Source organism: Prionailurus viverrinus, chromosome B2 (assembly GCF_022837055.1).
Source record: "Prionailurus viverrinus isolate Anna chromosome B2, UM_Priviv_1.0, whole genome shotgun sequence".
Lineage (NCBI taxonomy): Eukaryota > Metazoa > Chordata > Mammalia > Carnivora > Felidae > Prionailurus > Prionailurus viverrinus.
The window spans coordinates 1,943,755-1,966,263 of record NC_062565.1 but is presented as its reverse complement, the minus strand read 5'-3'; the positions used below and the strand labels follow the sequence as shown (position 1 = coordinate 1,966,263).

Sequence of the window (22,509 nt, the reverse complement as noted above, 5' to 3'; positions counted from 1 at the left end):
GTACAATTTAAAATATGATTCTAGGGGCACCTGGGTGGCGCAGTCGGTTAAGCGTCCGACTTCAGCCAGGTCACGATCTCGCGGTCCGTGAGTTCGAGCCCCGCGTCAGGCTCTGGGCTGATGGCTCAGAGCCTGGAGCCTGTTTCCAATTCTGTGTCTCCCTCTCTCTCTGCCCCTCCCCCGTTAATGCTCTGTCTCTCTCTGTCCCAAAAATAAATAAACGTTGAAAAAAAAATTAAAAAAAAAAAATATGATTCTAGATACAGGAGGAAGATGTGGGAGGAGAAAAGAGATTTGGGAATTGCCCCTGAGTAGATGATAGAAGACATGGCTGTAGATGAAATTGACCAAGAAGAACGTACCAAGTGAAGAGAAGAGAGGCACATGTAAATTTTTGAGGCATGCCACCGTGTGAATTTGGGGTGGAGGAAGAGGATTCTGTAAAGGAGACAGATCAGGGACTGTCAGAAAAGTAAGAGACACGGAAGAGGGTGGCGTCACTGGACAACAGGAGCTTCAGCCAGCTGTAGCCAGTGCTGAGACACAAGATACGAACTGATAAGAGGGCACCTGGGTGGCTCTGTGGGTTAAGCTCCTGACTCTGGATTTCATCTCAGGTCAAGCTTTCACAGCTCATGGGATCAAGGCCCGAGTCAGGCTCTGAACTGACAGCATGGATCATGCTTGGGATTCCCTCTCTCTCTCCCCCTAAATAAATAAATAAATTAGGGGGGGGGGGAGAACTGGTGTGCCTGGGTGGCTCAGTCAGTTAAGCATCCAACTTCAGCTCAGGTCAGGATCTCATGGTGAGATTGAGCCCCGTGTTGGGCTCTGCACTGACAGCAAGGAGCCTGCTTGGGATTCTCTCCGTCTCTCTCTGCCCCTCCCCCACTCCTTTCTCCCTCCCTCCCTCCCTCTCTCTCTCTCTCAAAATAAATTAAAAAACATTTTTTAAAATCTTCAAAACAAATTTAACAGATAGGTCACAAGAATATTTTAACATGTCAACATGCTAAATTCTCAGTATGGAACACAGAATTATTGCTTATGATGGATAGTCTGCAAAACTTTAAGTTCTAGATGGTCGGTCTTTCTTTGTTTTTTTAATGATATCTCTGGACTGCTTTCACTCTACGTGTTATAAATTCAGAAAAATACAGTTCCGAAACCTAAAATTGTAGAGGCTTACATACGTGCTACTATCAAAATAACTTGTCAAGGGAAAATAGAAATTGTCTTCCCTTAATATAATCTACTGAAAGGTGCTTTATGAAATCTAGCTATTCTATGAGGTCTGAGAATTCTTACAGCATCCTATTTGTCTGCACTGAACAGTGTAAGTAGGACTGTTTTTCTAACATACAGCACCAAGGGCCATATACAGTTTTTATCTGTGTCCCCACCACCACACTCCCCAAAACTGAGAAGCAAAAAACTAACAAAACCCAACAAAACAAAACAAAAAAAACCCTGCAGAAATCATAATACATTTTAAGACATGTCTTTCAACTTTTTATTAAAAGCATGTAACATCTGGTCCAGATCTTCATTTTACTGGTGAAGAAATACACCACAGTGGTTGTGACTTGTCTGAGTCTCCAGAGATAGGCAGAGCTGAGATTATAGTCAGACGCTGGGCCTCCTGTCTGCTGGTCCAGAATGGTTGTTAAAAGTCATCACAATAACATACCCAAAAGCCACTATCTTTTAAAAATAAGTTATTGTTAAACAGAGAGACTTTTTTTTAATGTTTATTTATTTTTGAGAGAAACAGAGCATGAGCAGGAGAGGGGTCGACAGAGAGGGAGACACAGAATCCAAAGCAGGCTCCAGGCTCCAAGCTGTCAGCACAGAGCCCCATGCGGGGCTCGAACCCATGAACTGTGAGATCGTGACCTGAGCTGAAGTGGGACACTTAACCGACTGAGCCACCCAGGTGCCCCTCTTTGTAACACATTTTTAAAATATTTCATTTTGAAGTACTATGCATGCTATTAACTTACAGCACTGACTCTCCATTAGCAAGAAATGACAGTTTGTTCCAGTTTCACTCAGCATTTAACCTTGTTCTTTCTCCCCAGACTGTCAAGCAAGCTGTACGCATGGTGATCAAATGAGCTTTGTGGACATCTCCTCTCAGTGACCAGCAGGGCTGGGTGAATCTCAAATTGTAACTGATAGGGACTCTAGGTATTACACATGCCAAAATAACATTGGAAGGACAGCCCTGGCAGATGTCAGAACCCAGTATTTTTCATTTTGTCCGTTCTGAAAAAAGGTCTCTTGGAATCGTATTAGCCTGAGACTAGCACTTAGAAGACATACATAAACAAGACCCTGAATTCCAGCTGACCAAGAAGTAGACTGAGGTCCATGAGATGAAAAAGCTCACATTTGACAATGTCCATACGATATTCTTTATATTGTTCAGTTGCAGATCTAAGGGAGAGGATTATAATTTCAGTTGCTGACCAAAAAAAGCTGACCTTGTATTAAAAAAAAAAACAAAACCTTTGAAGTCCTGATGAGATTTTTCTCTGGATTTCTCCCAAAGCTGTGGGGGAGAGACTTATCCTGAGGACTGGTAGATTACACTGAAGATGGTGAACTGACCATTTAGGGCAAACTCTGTGTCTTTTGTTGTTGTTGTTGTTAATATTCATCAGTAAGCCCCAGGAAAGCCAGCCCCTGGTGACAGCTATATGTAAAGAAGCTGTTGAGGCTGATGCTGATGTTTCAGAATACTTCTTTTCATGGTAGGAGGTGTCTCTGATTTCCATGATTTGCTTGATCACTCTTACCCTGCTAACCTAGCAATACTTCTGTCACACATTATACTTTTACAAATGCTTTATCCTATCTTCCCTCATCTGATCAAACAATGGGTAAAGAAGGCACAGAGGTGAGAAGGAAACCAAAATAGTTATCACCTGCCAGAATTTAAACATTGATCAGTTCCAGGACTGGAATCTTGATCTTCTGGCTCTAATTTAGTCCTTGTAATTTCTAGCCAAGGATAACATGGCATTTACATTCCAAAACAGTATCATCTTCGAGCAAATATCCAAACTTTGAGAAAGTCTACTGCCTGGTTTTAAAAACTGATTTTTCAGGAGGAACAGATCTGAGGACGATTGGGAGCAAAGGGGACACGGTGAGGACAGTGAAGAGTGGGCTTTGTGGCTTGGCATCAGTGAGCCACGTGAGCCAGAGTTTCCAGCCCAACCCAGGCACTGAGATGCCCTGGGAGCTCTTGCTGCTGCTTCCTTCAGGCCAAGTGAGCCCCTGAGGACTAACTAAATGACAGCTGCACTGTTAGGATTCCTAGGTTCATTGAGATGGTAGTCACAGCATGACTGAATAGGTGACACTTTCTACCCCCTCCAAATCATCAAAACAGCTATTTTCTTACAAAGTTCAACTCAAATATTTACTGAGTACTTGCTATTGTGTGCTATTGTATGCAAAGCATGAGGTTGAGGACATAGTGATCAGGAAGAGGGAAAAGAGCCAATTTGGGAGATTTAGGGAAGACTTCCTGGAGGAGAGAGTATTTGAGTTCGACCTTGAAAAATACCTACCCCATTGGTTCTCAAGATGTGGTCCCTGAATCCGTAGTATCTCTCCCACCAGGAAACTTGTTAGAAATGCAGATTTTTGAGCTCTACGCCAGCTTTATCAAAGCTGAGTGGGAAGCCTAGTATTCTGGTTTAAGAAGCCATCCATGTGATTCTGATGCAAATCATGTTTCAGGGCTGGCACTGGAGATCAGAGTGTGGACACACACCAGACCATCCATTGTCACTTCCTCTATTTATCCTGCCCTGCATGCTCTCAACCTGCTTTTAACTGATTATTATCCTTCATGCGGTTCCTTTCTCTGATGGTTCCTACTCGCTACATTCAGTTCAGATCCCTAATCCCACTGTCTTCTCCCACTTAACCACCTATGTTTCAGGCCCTGACGTGTTTCTCCCACACTCTCAGCTCTCTCCCCGTCTGTTCTCTGACCCCCTGTCTGTCTTCGTTATCCCCAGCATATCCGTAGTCCTCATTTACCGCTCAGCACTCTGCCTGTGCACGAGATTGCCAGGTGACCCTTCAATCCACATCACTGCCTTCTCTCTTCTTAATCTTCCCAAATAACCCTGCCACCGGCTTCCCCGCTCGCCTCTTAATTTCTTCCTTATATCGTCGGTATGATTTGATGGTGCCAAATCTCTGGTTTGTCCATTGTATGTGACTTTTATAACACATTTAGAGCGTTCATGTGTTCTTTCTCAAACTTAGATTAGGACACCTTTGTGTTTGGTTACAGGTGATGAAACCAGCACTAAGAATGAAGTGTTGTCCCAGAAGGAAGATACGCCCAAGGACACACAGTTCCTTGGCAAGGTAAATGACGGACTTAACAAAGACATTCCTCTCCCTCCTGAACCCAGAGATGCTACTGAAAGCAAGGGCAGAGTGGAGTGGCCGCAGAGGGAAAGAAGGCGCTACACGTGCGAGGACTGTGGGAAGAGTTTCAGTCACAGCTCAGACCTCAGCAAACACAGGAGGACTCACACTGGAGAGAAACCCTACAAGTGCGACGAATGTGGGAAGGCCTTCATTCAGCGCTCCCATCTCCTCGGACATCACAGAGTACACACTGGAGTGAAACCTTATAAATGTGAAGAATGCGGGAAAGATTTTAGTGGGCGCACAGGTCTTATTCAGCACCAGAGAATCCACACGGGTGAAAAACCCTATGAATGTGAGGAGTGCGGGAGGCCCTTCCGCGTGAGTTCGGCCCTTATCAGACATCAGAGAATTCATACAGCCAATAAGCTCTACTAAGATGGTGAAGGAACCGTTCTTAGCTCCTCAGGCCTCATTATTTCCCAGAGAATCCGCCTTAGACGCTGAGTAACCTGAATGCAGGCAAAGCTTCAGTCATTAAACATTTCTCCGGCACCAGAGAATCTACCTAAGAAAGTTTCCTTTTATTTCTAAATTAGTTCAGTTTCTTGGGAAGAGTTAAGAGTTATTTCAGAAAGCCTTGTCTGTTGACATACTGCTGACTTGCAGCCCAAAATAGCCATTTTCTTGGTGGAAAGGCAGCGAATGCTACTTCTCAGCTCTCCTTGTTACTTGACCGTTCAGTGTACAACTTTGGGCAAACATTCACTTTCTTTTTAAGTTTATTTATTTACTTTGAGAGAAACAGAGATCCCAAGCAGGCGCACACAAGTGTGAAGGGGCAGAGAGAGAGACTCCCAAGCAGGTTCTGTGCTGTCAGTGCAGAGCCCGACGTACGACTCGAACTCCTGAACCATGAGATCACGACCTGAGCCAAAATCAAGAATCACACACTCAACCAACTGAGTCTCTTGTGTGCCCCTAAACATTTACATTTTTCTCTGCCTTCATTTCCCATTCCGTAGCATGCAGATGACATAGCAGAAACCTACCAGATATATTGTGTTAAGTTAAAGCTGCTTTTGAAATTAATAACTAAAACAATACTGTTTGTTTTCCATCACTACTGCTAGAATGGCCTAAATATTAATCTCATTTTTATCTTAAAGTAGGGAGTACAATCATTTTGTGGAATTTGTTTGCCATTGCTGAAAAAGAGGAAACCATCAGGAAAGATAGCAGGCTAAGGAAGACATTCCAGTGGAAAGGAAAGCAGTTAAGTGATGAATAGGAGCTATTGGGAAGGAGGGGGATGATGGTGTATTAGGGATCTATAATGTGGATAAATCACTCCTGAGTCTCCCGTCACTGTAAACTGAAGGACATGGAGGGATCGGTCTAGAACTGTATTGTCCAGTATAGTAGCCAGTCACCCACACATGGCTGTATAAACTTAAATTAACTGAAATAAAATAGAAAATTCTGTTGTTAGTGACATTTTAAGTACTCAACAGCCATGTGTGGCTAGTAGCACCTGGATTGGACAACACAGATATAGGCCATTTTTATCTGCAGATAGTTCTAAAGGACATTGCTGTCCTAACCAATCACTGGTAAGGTATCTTCCAGCTTTGACGTCCTGTGATTCTGAGTTCAGGAAGGTAGTAAAAGCGATACCTGAGGAGGCTGCAATAGCAACAGATAAAATGCAAACACCCTAAGAAAGTAATAACTTTATAGCACCTTTTCAGCCTTAGCAAAAGAGTATATTATAATTGGAGGATTGAAGACTATTAAAATGAATACAGTAACCTAATCTAAATTAAAAGGCTAAATTATAATCAATTTTTTTCTTTCTGGCTTGGAAATATATTAGCAGTTCATGTACTTGGAACAGTTTTACATCCCTAATTTGAGAATTTTAATGACATGACAAATTGTGGCCAGAGGCCCAGCGCATTCAGAGTTACACCATTCAACTGCCATGCCCACTGGGTTTAGGAATAGCCTTCCCAGAACAACCAGGCAGTGACCGAATCTCTTCCTGAAGACAATAGTCAGACATCCTTGCTTTTGTATTGTGCTCGACTAGTTAAACCACCACAGTCAGTTTTGGGTCTCTACTCCCACTGGGAGATGAATCTTAGGCCATTCCCTGTAGCTCCATAAAGATAAACTGGGCTTTTATGTCTTTTGAACATACTTGGTAGAAAATTTTAAGACCTCAAGCTTCACACTCCTGCTTGTTTTTATGATAATTATCTGGGCAATATTTTAGGCATTTGAAACAAAAGATTTTTTAATGGTCCTAAGAGAAAAGTAAAGCATTAAATCTCTAGTATTAAAAATGTCTTATTTTGAAAATAAAGTTAAATGCTTACTGAGTGAAGCTTCCCCCTTTACCTTTTGCCTCGCTGAGACACATGCACGGGAGTTGTCGGCAGATCCTGACCTTGAATTTAGAGAGGCTTCTGCAGTGGGAAGAAAGATGATCCTGGCTGCCACAACATTAGGGCTCTTAAAATTGGTAAAGACATGACAGACTGGTTTTCCTTTATCCTCTATGCTAGAGCATTCTACTCATAGTTGTGAATACCTGTTAGTACAAAGAATGGTCCTAGTCTTAGAGTTGGATACCTTTAAAGGCTGAGTGAAGACTAGTTTGGAGCACTGACACCATGCTACCCTTTTCTAGGTTTGGTGTTGATTCCAAATTGCCACTGCAGTGTCCACCACCTGATACTGACAGAGGGACCATAAGAGTCCAGGAGAGACAAATGTAAGGGGCCAGAGACAGCCTAGAGTGCTGCAGCAAGAGAAGAAAGGCCAGCAGACCCTGGGATAACCCAGGCATAAGGCACAGGAGCGTGAGGTTAGAGGAGATCTGAGTTGCTGGTACCGTGAAGAAACGCATTGTCCAAGTAAGTGTGCGGAAGCCTGAAGAGAAAGATGGTGAGGGTGCAACCAGTTGGAAGAAGAGCTGTGTTCAAGCCCAAAGTTAGCAGAAGAGAAGTTATCTGCTAGACACTAATCAGAACCACTGGGTCCCTGTGGAGCCACCCGCCACCCTCCGTGCACAGCACCTGATCGAGAGGAGCCCAGGTTCTCGGTTACCTCAGAAGCATGTGCGTTGCTTCTCCCATCTTTTTCGAGAGAGAATGATTGTATTTTATTTTGTTTATGGGTTTTGTTTTTTTTTGAAAGTGGTGAGGATTGTAGTCTGAAGCTTTTGTGAACTGACAAGACAGCTGTGATTGTCCAAGGTCCCTAAACGGAGGTCGGGGCGGGGGGGTGCAGCTCTCTCAGCCACAGATGGGGGTGGTGGTGAACTGGGGATTTTGAATGAGGAGCCAGCAGCTTTGAGGGGAGGAAATGGACAGGTGCAGGGGGGGTGGGGTTCCAGGAGGAATGGATGGGCATCAGTGAAAAGGGAGAAATAAGATCAGGGAGAGGGATGGAAGGAAGAGAATAAAAAGAAGCAAAGGTGTAGGGAAAAGAACAAATATCAAATAGGAGATGGTGATAGGAACAAGAGAGCGGCGAGTAATCTAATACTGGCATTGGTCACATTTGAGCCTGGGTGGTACGATACAAGCCATACGAAGGTACATTGAGTCTTAGGAGCACAGTGCATACCATTTATCGACCAGGTCTCCATTCTCTTCCTGAGCATGAAATTATCTATAATCAGAAAGTCCAATAATGAAAACACAACTAGAAAGTTTGAAATACTTGCACAAAACAAGCTGCTCTCCCATTACTGATCCCACAAGAGAGTTGCTTATACTAAGGTTCTCAGTCTTTCTTACCCAGATTCTCTAGAGCAAGGTTTCTCAGGCTTGTATTGACATTTTCAGCAAGACAGTTCCCTGTGGTACCCTGTCCCCTGCACTGTAGGGTTTTCCCTGGCTTCCACCCACAGGATGCTACTAGCACCCCCTACTTGTGACAAGCAAAAAAAAAAACTTAGGTGGGTGACCAAATGCCCCCTTGAGGGGTCAGATTGCCCCCAGTTGAGAACAGCTGATCTGTAGGAAAATGATCTGATTTCCAGGACTGTTCTTAATCAGACACAGTAAGATTCTACTTAGAGATGGTACATGTGACCAGCATTGCTAGACCCTTTTCCCATCCCTAAAAAATGATTCCCGCAGAACCTAAAATCTAAACAGCAATCATGCTAAAGAATTAGTCTGCTTTAGAAAGCCATACCTCGGGGCGCCTGGGTGGCTCAGTCGGTTGAGCGTCCGACTTCGGCTCAGGTCACGATTTCACAGTCTGTGAGTTCGAGCCCCGCGTCGGGCTCTGCGCTGACAGCTCAGAGCCTGGAGCCTGCTTCGGATTGTGTCTCCCTCTCTCTCTGCCCCTTCCCCGCTCATGCTCTGTCTTTCTCTGTCTCAAAAATAAATAAAAACATTAAAAAAAATTATTTAGAAAGCCATACCTCAGTGTTGAGGACCAGAGGAATCTGCCCTCCAGTGTGACTTGCGTAAAGAGCTTACACTGCATTTAAGAATGCACACCTCCCTCCCTGGCCTACGTGTGGTGCTACCCTCTCCTTTACCCCCTGGCCTATCATGAGTAGACTTTCTGATTGAGATCTTCACTGTCCGCTGTAGTAGCCACCAAGTGCATATGCTATGCAACTAAGGAACTGCAATCTTAATTTTATTTGATTTTAATTAAGTTTTAAAACATAATTCAGTTATTGGAAAACCTTTAGATATATTTAAAGTATATTTGGATATGTGAATCTACTTTTAGCATTGTAAATTTTGTATAATCTCAGTATAGATCAAGTATTTTCAATGAAAATATACCTGAATTGAGATGTGCAATAAGTAGGAATACAGCTTTCAAAGATTTTAGTATGAAAATGTAAGATATTTGGTTAATTTTTATATTATTAGATATTTGTAATATCTAATACAATATATTGTAAGATATTTGGTTAATTTTTATATTATTAGATGTTAATATTTTGGGTATACTGGTTTAAATAAAATATGTTACTGAAATTAGTTTCACCGGTCTTTTTTTACTGTGGTTACTAGAAAACTTTACATGGGTGCATCACATTATATTACTATTTATTGGACAGCCTCAAGAGCTTCTCGCTCTCGTGTACCTCCCATTCTCCAGGTTCCAAACCAGTTTAATTCTGAGAGACTAAGTTCTATGATGCCAAAGACTTTTTACCTATTATTGATTTGTTTAATAATGAACAAATATTTATTGAGCACATACTGTGTTCCACAGAGGACAAGGGCAGGCTGCTCCAAAATGTGCCACTACGGCACAGTCCTTTTTTTTTTTTTTTTTTTTTTTTTTTTTATGTTTATTTACTCATTTTGAGACCGCGTGAGCAAGGGAGGGTCCATGAGGACTAAATGGCGCACAGAACGAAAACGGAGAAGCAGCAGTGGCTGGAGCTGCACCAGGAGTTGTGGGAACAAGTCTCCCGGGAGCTGCTACCCAGGTGCAGCAGGGGAGTCCTACAGGAGAACCGCCCGGTGCAGGGACCCTCGGCGTGGTCTCCATGGACGCCGGGAGCCGGGAGCCCGCGGGCCGTGGCCCCGAGCGCTAGGGAGGCGGTCAGCATCCTGCTCGGCGCTCCCTGCCCCAGTTCGTTCCCTGCGTTGCTGCTGCTCCCGGGTGTGTTTTAATACCCGTCCTGTTCACCACGACCTCACTCCGCACGGCGCCCCTCAACACCCAGCCACAGCCCGGGCCGGAGATCCGCACCAGCCCGCGGTCCCGCGGCCCCTTGCCGCCCTCCGCTCCGGAGCCGCTCGCAACCGGAAGTGGCTCGCAAACGCGAGAGCTCGGGAAAATGGGTCCGCTCTTCCTCGACGGCACAAACACTGGGGTTCCGGCCCGAAAGAGCCCTGGGGCCCCAGGTGCAGGCGGAGGAGGAGGGTGTGGGGGGGCTCCCGAAGGCTATATCCCGGCGGTAGGGACGTTCCCCGAAAGTCGTTGGGCCTCAGGCCTGGGCAAACCTCCAGGATTGCTCAGGAGGCCCGACAGTGACTGTGGGGACAGCCCTCTGCCCCCCATCCCCGCAACCTCTCATCTGGAGGAAGAGTGAAGGTGAGCAAATTTTGCCGCCCCTTAAATATGCCTGTTAGGGTTATTTTAGGCTGGTTACTTAAAAAAAAAAAAAAAGGGACAGGAGCTCAAAAAAAACAAGTAAAAGTTACCCTTTTGTAAGAAACATTTGCATTTTTTAAGGGAATGTCCATTTGTAAGGGTGTCTCCCCAGGAAGAGAAGAAAGAACTCTAAAACTCTAGAAACTTCTTGTCGACAAAGTAACAACAAATATGGTAACAATCTCATCCATCTTTACTGTGCTTCACCTGAAAGCCCCCATAATCTTCGTTTGCCGACAGGTGGACATTATATTTAAGGTGGTGACTTGCGCCATTTCAAGGAGTGATGCCGTTTTCCTGGGTCTCCCCATGTATACAGGAGGTATACCTGTTACTGTTATGGCCACAAGTCGTGATCCCCAAAGACCACCAGGGAGCCAAGTCGGATGCAAAAGCAAAGAGCCTTTATTCGAGCTAGCTCGAACTCAATCCCCTACCTGCAGCGACGCAGCGGTGAGATACTGGAGAGAGGGAGTTTCAAAAGCACAAAGGTTTTATAGGGGTCTAGGGGCAGTTGGTGAGGTAATGGCTGTGGCCTCAGCCGATTGGCTGGGGAAGGGTGGGAGTCCTGTTATGCAGGTCGCCTGGCGTGTTTTGATCAGGAAGTTTGAACGGGTGAACGGGAGGTTACTCAAAGGGAGGAGGCTTGGTCTGAGGTTTCTGTGATTTTCCCGGAAAGGGGGCATATCGGGGACACAGTCATTCAAGGTGGAGGACACAGAACAAGATGGAAGTCCGACGGCGTAGGTCCGCCCTTTCATTACTAAACGTCTTTTTCTCCTGTTAACATTTTTATTGGCTGTTGGGGGGACCTCAGCCAAAAACCTGGAAGGGTAGCTTGGAAGTTATTTTGGCTCTCCCATAAAAGTAAAGTGCAAGACAAGACTGGAGTAAGAGAAAAACCATGAAGAATGGAAAAAGGTTGTGGTCATTGTGAGCGACCTATAGCTGCTCATCTCAGCAGTCTCACCAAACTTGGCACCTGGCACAGGTGAGCTCTTGAGAAGTATTACCTGGATGAATAAGGACAGATCTCAGGGAAAGGAATTAATAGAAAAGAAAGGAGAAGGTGAATCATACTGACTAAATTTAGCCACTTGACAAAACAACTCAAACCATTTTTCCTGTCTGAAATGTATGGCATATCTGCATATTTTAAGGGCCACTGCATACCGGAAGTGGGAGAGAGAGATCTCGGAATAAATACTAGATGAGGAAGCTTATACTCTGGTTAAGAGCATATGCAATAATAACAAGTAATACAAAATAGAATGTGATAAATAGATTAATAAAACCCTGAGAAGAGAGACCTGTTATGAGAATAACAGACTAGTGTTTAGAATGATAGGAAACAATGAGACAACTCCTGGACTTGAGAGGACTCGGGAGACTCACAGTGATTATGGGGTAAGGAGAGGGACATTCTAGAGGGCAGTAAGGCAGATAGGATTGCTAATGGTAGAAAGAAAGGAAAAAATCTAAATGTCTGTCAATAGGAGGGACTGAAAGTCTCTGGTCAGCTCAGGGAATGCACATGTGTTCCAATCAGACTACTTTTTGCCTTACATGGGCACAGGTGATGTCAGGATAAGGCTGTAACCTCTGTAGTACTCAGCCAATGAGGAACCAGGGGACAGACTTGCACACTAGGAGACAAATTGTCTGCTATAACTGCCCCGAGTGTGCCTGTCCATCAGACACCCACTCTTGTAAGAACATTGATTAAAGCCTTGCTTCACTGTGCTGTGAGTCTCTGCATCCCACCTTTGATCCGGTTGATGGGTTATTTCTAACAATCTTTATTATCCTTATTAGGAAATAAATCTGCTCCAAAGAGAGATACATCTTTGAAAAGCTGAACTGAAAGAAAATTTGTCAGAAGACTTAGAGAAATGTGAGAAATCCTTGGAGAATTGTTTCCCAACATTCTAGGTAGTAGCATTTGGGGGTAGAGGAAATGTCAGCTTTTATTTATTTATTTACTTACTTAATATTTTTGTGTTTGCTTTATATACATGTAGATTCTCACTTTTATCATATTTTGTTATTTTAATATTTTAAAATATAAAAAACAAAAGGCAAACAAGTTTAGTCAGCTTTGGTCACTTCTTTGAGTCTTGTAGTTTTATGAGCTCCTGTATGAACAACCCTAAAATTTTGTCCTCCAGTTAAACTGTCTCATGTTGATTTATTAGGCCAACCAAAGAACCAAGAAGGGAAGAGAGAAAGTTTTTCCTCCCCTGCCTCATTACAGTTAATCCATTTTTCTGTTCTCTGGGTTGTCTGTCCGTGCTCTGGGGTCAGATACCTCTGCCCCTTCTCCTTCATGCTCTGCTCTTGATGTTCATTAGGTGTCTTCTGACGCGTGGTATCGCGGTATCGCTTGTATCTGGGAGTGAGTCACGTGCTGGTTACTGTAGGTGGTGTGAACTTCCACTGCAGTGGGAGGAGGCTGCTTCTGCAGCTGGTCTTACCTGGTGGAGAGTCTCAATCTAGGTCCCACACGAGCAGGCTACAGGCAGGCCTTCCTGTAGGGTGAGTGAGCAGACAGCAGGCAGACAGGCCAAGGACCTACACAATTACCAAAACAGGAACCTTCCTCTAGGGTGGCGGGCTTCAGTGTCTTCACTTTTAGAGAATGCTATCTTTATTTTTCCTCCTCTTTGTTCCATTGTAAATGTCCTGAATCATCTCAAGTTTTGCTATGCTTCGTTCAGTCTCTTGGTAAGAGCCTTTCCGGTTGTTTTAGAAAGTGAGTATCTAGCTGTGGGCAGAGGACGCAAGCCCCAGCGGCCAGCTAGGGAACATCTCCAAACTTCCCCAAATGCAGTTCTTAAATGAGTGACCCACTCTTGCCCTTTACAATTGTCGGTCCTGAGGTTTGACCTCCGGTGATACTGAGTGAGGAAGCAAGTGTGAGAATCCAGCCACCTATTAAACCAGACTTCAAAGAGACTAGCAAAAATGTGAAGTAATTCCACTCCTTTCACTAACTTTTTGTTTTAGAAGATATTCTTAGATTCCATAAAACATATTAAAGTTAGTATGTAATGGAAATGTTATTGTTATTTCAAATATTTTTTAATTCCTCAGTTTTAATTTCAAATACAGCAAATCTTGATGGATATGAGCCACATAAAAATAAGCTCTTTGGGGTCCTCATTAGTTTTTAAGAATATAAAAGGAATCATGAAACCAAAATTTTGTTATTTTTTTAAGTTTATTCTGAGAGAGAGAGAGAGACACACACACAGAGAGACACACACACACAGAGACAGAGAAAGACAGAGAGAGACAGCAAGTGGGGGAGGGGCAGAGAGAGAGGGAGAGAGAGAATGCCAAGCAGGCTGACAAGCTCAGCACTCTGCACTGACAGCACAGATGTGGGACTTGATCCCAGGGACCTGTGACATCATGACCTCAACGGAAATCAAGAGTTGGGGGCTTAACTGACTGAGCTACCCAGGCACCCTGAGACCAAAATTTTAGAAAATTACTATGCTAGTCCATATACTACATATGAAGTGATGCTTCTGAAACTAAAATTCAGAGCAACTGAGGAGAATCTGGGAACACCTTTGAGGTTCCAGGTGTGGAAAATATTTGGAGTGTTATTGTAACAGCACTCCAACTGATCTCAAGGGTGAATTCGCTTCAGTTTTATGCACTCCTTGCTTGCTGACCTAAGTCCCTGTGTCTGTGGCAGAAATAACCTACTTTCCTTGAGATTTGCAGACCACTGGCCTTGAGGAGTGAAGGACCAGACTTTCCCAGAGGATATGGCCTGACCGCACTGGAAAATAGCTTCGGCTTTGCCAGAGACTCTGTTCAGGGTCATGTCCACATACGAGTACCACCTGGGCACCTGCTTCTCCTGTGTGTAGCCCCCTCCCTTTCCCATGCCTTCCCCTTTAAAATTCTCTGGACTATGGGGCACCTGGAAGGGTCAGTCTGTTAAGTGTATGACTTCAGCATGATCTCACGGGTCGTGGGTTCGAGCCCCACGTCGGGCTCTGTGCTGACAGCTCAGAGCCTGTACCCTGCTTCAGACTGTGTGTGTGTGTGTGTGTGTCTCTCTCTCTTCCCCTCCCCAGCTCATGCTCTGTCTCTCTGTCTCAAAAATAAATTAACATTTAAAAAAAATTCTCTGGCCTCACCTGGACAGGGAAGATGGTCTTTGAAAGATTTGTCCACCCTCTTTACCACCGAGGTAACACCCTCTTTACTACCTGGGAGGTAGTCCACCCAGGTTACCGGCTTCTTGACTAAAGTAAACTTTCCTTTCCCACAATCACTTGCCTCTGAGCACAGATTTTCCAGCAGCGAGCAGCTGATGCTAAGTTTGGAAATGTTTCTCCATCTGGTAACATTAATAGAAATTTGTCCCCTGCTTATAGAAGTGGGGAAAGTACAAGTAACTGGAGTCTAACATTTTTTTTTTAATTTTTTTTTCCAACGTTTTTTATTTATTTTTGGGACAGAGAGAGACAGAGTGTGAATGGGGGAGGGGCAGAGAGAGAGGGAGACACAGAATCGGAAACAGGCTCCAGGCCCTGAGCCATCAGCCCAGAGCCTGACGAGGGGCTCGAACTCCCGGACCGCGAGATCGTGGCCTGGCTGAAGTCGGAAGCTCAACCGACTGCGCCACCCAGGCGCCCCTAACATTTTTGTGCCTTGGTGGGGCTGCTGTTGTTGTTGGACTTGGCAACTCAGGAAGTTTATGTGTCCTCTAATCCCTGGTGTGGCTAGTTCTAGTAGTGGTCTAAAAAATGAAATGCTTTTTTAGGGTATGGCTCAGTTGGTTAAGCATCTGACTCTTGGTTTGGGCTTAGGTCTTGATCTCACCGTTTGTGGTGAGATCTCAAGCCCTGCACTGGGCTCTGCTTATAGTACGAAACCTGCTTGGGATTGTCTCTCTCCCTCTCTCTCTCTCTGCCTGTCCCCTGCTCGCTCTCTCTCTCTCTCTCTCTCTCTCAAAATAAATAAACTTAAAAAATTAAATGCTTTTTTTCCATAGTAGGAAGTTAATGCATAATAAAGAATATAAGTGAAAAATCAAGAAATAGCAGTGTTAGTACATTATAAATATAGAGGTTAATATGAAAAGTAAAAGGAAAGAGTTAACTGGATATCTCTAGGGAATAGATATTGGTAGGGAATGGAGGAGTGAGGCCTGGTGTTTTTCACACCATAAAACTAAGCGTACTATTTAGTTTTGTTAACTTTTTTTTTTTTTTAAGTAGGCTCTATGCCCAACATGAGGCTTGAACTCACAACCCTTGAGATTGAGAGTTGCATGCTCTACCAACTGAGCCAGCTGGGCGCCCCCAACATAATAAATTATTTTTCAGTTTATTTATTTATTTTGAGAAAGAGAGAGAGCATGCAAATAGAGAAGGGGCAGAGAGAGAGGGAGACACAGAATCCGAAGCAGGCTCCAGGCTCTGAGCTGTCAGCACAGAGCCCACTGGGGAGCTTGAACTCACGGACCATGAGATCATGACCTGAGCCAAAGTCAAACGCTTAACCAACTGAGCCGCCCAGGTGCCCCACCAACATATTTTCAAGATTCATTCTCATTATTCATCTATTAGCTTCTTTTTATTTCTGAGTAGTATATATTGCATGAACATTACACTATTTCACTCTCTATTCTCCTATTGATGAACATTTGGGTTTTTCCAGTTTGGACCTATTATGAATAGAGCTGCTGTGGACTTGTGTTTTCATATGTCTTAGGTAAATGTCTAGAAGTGAGATTACTGGATCAAAATGTAGGCATTATTTAACTTCATTAAAAATTGCCAGTTGTTGAAATTAGCATACCATTTTAACTCCCACTAGCATTGAATAACAGTCCCAATCACTTCATATCCTCACCAGTACTTGGTGCTGTTAGACATTTTAATTTTAGCCATTCTAACGGATATGTAGTGGTTTTAATGTTTTGTTGTGATTTTTCTTATATTTCCCTATATGACGTTGGGTACCTTTTCATGTACTCATTGGCCATTCAAATATCTTCTTTTGTACAGTATCCGCTCAGATCTTTTACCTACTTATGTTAGTTTGTCTTATGATTGAGTTGTGAGTGTCCTTTGCATACTCTGTATACTAGTTGTCAGAAATATGTATTACACATGTTTTCCAGGCTGTAGCCTCTCTTCTCACTTTCTTAATGGTGCTTTTTCTTGAGCAGAAGGTTTAAATTTTGATGAAGTCAAATTTAGCAATATTTTCTGTTATCATTAGTGCCTTTTGAGAAATCTTTCCTTAGGTCATGATACTATTTTACTTTTTTTTTTTTTTTTTTCAACGTTTATTTATTTTTGGGACAGGGAGAGACAGAGCATGAATGGGGGAGGGGCAGAGAGAGAGGGAGACACAGAATCGGAAACAGGCTCCAGGCTCTGAGCCATCAGCCCAGAGCCTGACGCGGGGCTCGAACTCACGGACCACGAGATCGTGACCTGGCTGAAGTCAGAGGCTTAACCGACTGCGCCACCCAGGCGCCCCTACTTCTAAACTACCTATGTGGAGCGCCTGGGTGGCTCAGTCAGTTAAGCGGCTGACTCTTGATTAAACTCAAGTCGATCTCAACGTGATTGAACTCCACGTTGGGCTTTGCACTGATGGCATGGAGCCTGCTTAGGATTCTCTCTCTCTCCCTTTCTCTCTGCCCCACCCTCTCTCTCTCTCTCTCTCCTTCTCTCAAAATAAATAAATAAACTTAAAAACAAAAACAAAAACCAAGGGCAGAGTTCCTAGTCTGTTGCCAGTTACTTCCAGTCACCACCCCATCTGGGAGGCAAGAACTATAAAATAAACAGCAAAAATAAGTGTTTTGAAGGAGTCTAGAAACACTGTAACTTCTCAGTGCTTATTCTTATTTGTTTCATTGTGATGATTAGATGAAAACAAAAAAGTCCTAAAAACAAATAAAACTACTAAGATTTACTCCTGATGGGTGGACAGAATATTTTCTGGTTCAGGCTGGAGACCGGATAGAAACATTGGCGGTGCGTATCAGTAGGAGCAGCTAAAGAGGGGAAGTTAAGGTGAAGATTGGAGGGGCACCTGAGAACTCAGAATAAGTGGGTAGTTAGGAAAGATGTTGAAGGAATCATAATAGGAGGGGGACCTAAACGATACAAATAAGACATTTTCCTCAACCCCCACCCCCAAATCCTAGTTAGTCTGAAAAGCTAAATCTTTAATACAATGGTATTAAAGTGTGCACGAACACTGCAGTAGGTGACTGATGTCAGCCTTCTGTAATCTCAAGTGACCTCAAGGAGATCCCAAAACAGGAAGAACCGGAAAAAACGGTGAAACACAGGCCTGCAGGCAATACTTCTGATCAAATATGATAGACACATAATGCATTAAGGTGACGTGTAAATTAAGATTTACACCTATGTGGAAGTCAGTGAATCTTAACGTTTACAAGGACAGATGGTACATACCCTGAGAGGGCAAGGATTTGGAGCACTGCTTGCAAGCACGTGTACTCTTTCCATTTTTGCATAGGACCCCTGGAAGCTAATAAGCATGCAAGCAGTTGTTCAGAAGAATCTGAAATAGTGTCTCAGTAAGACAAAGACTGGAATAAAGCCCCTACTAATCTACTGTGAGATTGGCTTTCTCTCGGTCAAGAAAAGAATGAATGTAGATGGGAACGTAGATTTGTGGTATTAAAACAAAAGTCCACTAGTGAAGCTTCCCTCCCGGGTTTGGTATTTGAAAAGCTAAGCTACAAAGCTGGCTTTAAGAGATTGCAATTCAGTAAGATAGAAAAGGGCTGAACAGATACAAAGATTCAGAGGAAATTTATTCTCAATCACAATGGTTGGTCTTTTTCTTTCTTTCTTTCTTTCTTTTTTTCTTTCTTTCTTCTTTCTTTGTTTCTTTCTCTCTCTCTCTCTCTCTCTCTCTCTCTCTTTCTTTCTTGCTTTCTGAGAGTAGAGAGCGAGCGAGAGCGAGAGAGAGAGAGAGTACGAGTAGGGGAGAAGGGCAGAGGGAGACAGAATCCTAAGCAGGCTCCACACTCAGCATGGAGCCGGTTGTGGAGCTTGACATGGGGCTCGATGCCCCCAACCCTGGGATCATGACCCCAGCCGGGACCAAGAGTCTGACACGCTTCGGACTGAGCCACCCAGCCGCCCTTACAATGGTTGTGTGAACACAACAGTACAAGGTGTACTCTTATTAAGCGCCATAGGGGATTCAAAAGGCTGTGAACCGTGATGGGGAGGAATTCCTCAAACGATCGGCAGTCTGTACAGGAGGCTCGGAGGACAGCCGAGTGCGGGGGTCTTTCCGCGCCCAGTCGCCAGCACCGCCAGGGCCCGAGCTCGCACCCACGTCCCCACTCCCGCCGGGCACCGCTAAACGCGCACCGGCGGACGAGCCCGGGACCTGCGGAGGGCGGGGCGCCGGTCCCCCTAGCCGGCCGGCCATAGAGCTTCCAGACCTCCAGGTTCCTAGAGAGCCTCCGGAAGTGCCTCCCGACAAGATGCGCGTCGGTCGAGGTTGTGCCTTCGCGGGTTTGGAAGTTAGAGGCCGGTGGGCCCGCGTCCGACTACAGCTCTCGCCCCGGTTTGCCCCCCGCCCTTCCTGCGAGTCCGTCCGTCCGTCCTCTGCAGCCTCCCTTCCCCGCCCCGGGCCGCCCCCGGAACTCGCGGTGAGTAACGGGCCGGGCTCCGGGCGGGGGAGGGGAGGGCTTTGTGGGCCAGAGTAGGCCGCCGCCGGGGCCAGGCCTGAGGGTCCGCAGGGGGCGCGGACTCGGCGGGAACCGGGGACAGACCGGGTCGGGGCCGGGCCTGAGGGTCCGCGGGGGACGCGGACGCGGCGGGAACCGGGGACCGAGGGGCCAGGGCCGGGCATCAGGGTCCGCAGGGGGCGCGTCCCCAAACTCTCGCTTTCTTCATCCCGTTCCTCTTTTTGGGGTGCTGTTGTTCTTAAAATGGGAAACCGGCCCCACGTTATCTTTTATGCAACTGTTCCCACGATCCGAATTGTTTTTACTCAGCAATTTTGCATTTCGTTCACGATACAAAAAAAACAAAAAAATTTTTTTTTCAAGCTGTACTTTGTTTTTGGAGGCCCCGAATTATCCTTGGAAACCTGTGTTTGCTGTTAAGGCAATCTGCTGTTCGTAGTGTATGCAGAACACGGTGGCGCGTTGAGATAACTGCACAAAAGACACATTTGTCACATCTCTGGGGTAATAGAGAATTCACCCTTACTCAGAGTACTTACTTTGTTCCTCAAGGCCGACTAAATTAGATGCCTGGGAACCCTTTTTGGAGGGGCCCCGTTTCTAAAACTCAGGGCACTCACGAGTGGTTTTTTTTGTCAGGCAACAGTAAGATCGCCGCTACCACCTCTCAAAACAACCCATATTCCTGTTGTTTGATTAGTTCAGTTAAGTATATTTATGCAGGAATCGTTTTAACAAATCGTAAGTATTTTGAATTTGTGGTGAAGGGTGAAATGTAGCAGATGTTCAAACTGGCTTCCTCGCTTTGATAACTGTGAAGCACAGTTTTGGCTTCGCCTGTTTTTCTCTTGACCTTTAAAGCCTGGACAATCTCTTTCTTGTTTTCGGTTCTCAAACATCCCCAAGTGGACCTCATTAGTTTGAAGGAAGAAAAAGCATTCCTTTTCATCTATTAAGAGAATAGTGCTTTTAAATCTGAGTTGTGTCTTTAGTAGTTCACAGGATTATGTAGCATTTGAGATCAGGAGACTGTACATGTTGACTATTTTAACTTCCTGAATCAATAAACTTAAGCAAGTGTTCTTTTTTTTTTTTTTAAGTTTATTTTATTTTGAGAGAGAGTGGGGAAGGGGCAGAGAGAGAATCCCAAGCAGGCTCTGTTCTGTCAACGTGGAGCCCCATGTGAGACTCAAACCCGTGAACCTGAGCCAAAATCAAGAGTCCGATGCTTGACTGAGCCACCCAGGTACCCCTTGACCAGGTATTCTTTTTTTTTTAATGTTTTACTTTATTTTTGAGAGACAGAGACCAAGCATGAGTGGGGGAGGGGCAGAGAGAGAGGGAGACACAGAGTCCCAAGCAGGCTCCAGGCTCCGAGCTGTCAGCACAGAGCCGACACGGGGCTCAAACCCATGAACCCTGAGATCATGACCTGGGCGGAAGTCGGACGCCAAACCAACTGAGCCACCCAGGCTCCCCTCCCTTAAAAGAGGATGTAAGAAGCAGTCTTCACCCCTAAAGTGCTTACATGAAACTGAGAGGCAGGTACATACTAGACTAATATTGTAGTCCAAATATTGAAGTCCAATTATAGGTTGTAATTGTCAAAAACTTGATTGGAGAGGGAAGAGACTAAAAAGTGGAAAATTAGATACTAAAAAAAAAATAATCAGGGTGGGGAAAGGACAAGACTGGTTGGCTGATTTGGTGTAAATTATGAACAGACCTGATAATTAGATGACTTCTCTGGGTTTCACTATTGAGACTTTATTAAGTGTTATTTACTATGATGTTAATATGTTATATTTACTTTAATATCTTAATATAAAGTTCTTTTTAATTTTTTTTTAATGTTTATTTGTTTTTGAGAGAGAGAGAGAGAGGGAGAGCACGAGCAGGGAGGGGTAGAGAGAGGAAGACACAGAATCCAAAGCAGGGTCCAGCCTCCAAGCTGTCAGCACAGAGCCTGATGTGGGGCTCAAACTCATAAACTGCAAGATCATGACGTGGTTAAGTCCAAGGCTTAAACCAACTGAGCCACCCAGGCGCCTCTTAATTGACTTTTCCTAAATTTTTAAAAATTATTTTAAGATGTGGGGCACCTGGGTGGCTCAGTCGGTTAACCGCCCGACTTCACTCAGGTCATGATCTCACAGTTCATGGGTTCAAGCCCGTATTGGGCTTTGTGCTGGCAGCTTGGAGCCTGGAGCCTGCTTCGGATTCTGTCTCCCTCTCTCTGTCCCTCACCAACTCACACTCGCTTGCTCTCTCTCTCTCTCTCTCTCTCAAAGATAAGTAAACATTAACAAATAAATAAATATAAAAATTATTTTAAGACCATGGATATTAATCCTAGCTGTGCAAAACAAAAATGATTATGCCTTGTCTCAAATTCTCCACAAAATCTCACCCTCTTGCCCACATTCGTTTTTCCTTCAACCCTCACTATGCCAGGAAATCCCCCTGCTTCTCTATAAAAATCTTCATGAATTAAACTCTCTGATGTTAGACACCATATTTAACCCTATCTCTTACTTCTCTGTTCTTGGTATTAGTAGTTTACACACCAAACTATTGTTCTCATTCTTACCTAATTAAAACATTTTTTTTTTACACTTATTTATTTTTGAGAGGCAGAGCACAAGTCGGGGAGGGGCAGAGAGTGAAGGAGACAGAATCCAAAATAGGCTCCAGGCTCTGAGCTGTCATCACAGAGCCTGACACAGGGCTCAAACTCACAATCCGTGAGATCACGACCTGAGCCGAAGTCAGACACTTAACTGACTGAGCCACCCAGGCACCCCTCAACCATATCGAATTTTAAAGATAATTTTCCAACTTTTTTCCTTCTCTGTCCATGCTCTCTAAGGGTGGTTTTTTGTTTTTTTAAGTTTATATATATATATATACATATATACATAACACACGTGTGTGTGTATGTGTATATGTGTGTATATATGTATATATACATATATATGTATATGTAATTTTTTTTTTAATTTTTTTTTCCAACGTTTTTTATTTATTTTTGGGACAGAGAGAGACAGAGCATGAACGGGGGAGGGGCAGAGAGAGAGGGAGACACAGAATCGGAAACAGGCTCCAGGCTCCGAGCCATCAGCCCAGAGCCTGACGCGGGGCTCGAACTCCTGGACCACGAGATCGTGACCTGGCTGAAGTCGGACGCTTAACGGACTGCACCACCCAGGCTCCCCTTTTTTTTTTTTTAAGAAAGA

General features: G+C 44.4%; 1 protein-coding gene and 1 non-coding gene across 2 annotated transcripts in view; one reads left to right on the top strand and one right to left on the bottom strand.

Annotated features, from left to right (window-relative positions):
• Positions 1–22,509, top strand: part of ZKSCAN8 (zinc finger with KRAB and SCAN domains 8) — a 45,753-nt gene that overhangs the window by 5,245 nt on the left and 17,999 nt on the right. The window contains exons 3-8 of the mRNA XM_047858670.1: positions 4,319–4,836; positions 10,028–10,462; positions 10,792–10,873; positions 12,972–13,086; positions 14,287–14,401; positions 18,785–19,234. Coding sequence (XP_047714626.1) covers positions 4,319–4,836; positions 10,028–10,462; positions 10,792–10,873; positions 12,972–13,086; positions 14,287–14,401; positions 18,785–19,234 — 1,715 coding nt within the window. The remainder of the gene's footprint in view (positions 1–4,318; positions 4,837–10,027; positions 10,463–10,791; positions 10,874–12,971; positions 13,087–14,286; positions 14,402–18,784; positions 19,235–22,509) is intronic.
• TRNAE-CUC (transfer RNA glutamic acid (anticodon CUC)) lies at positions 15,801–15,874 on the bottom strand. The gene has a single exon. It is a non-coding gene; the product is annotated as a tRNA-Glu (tRNA).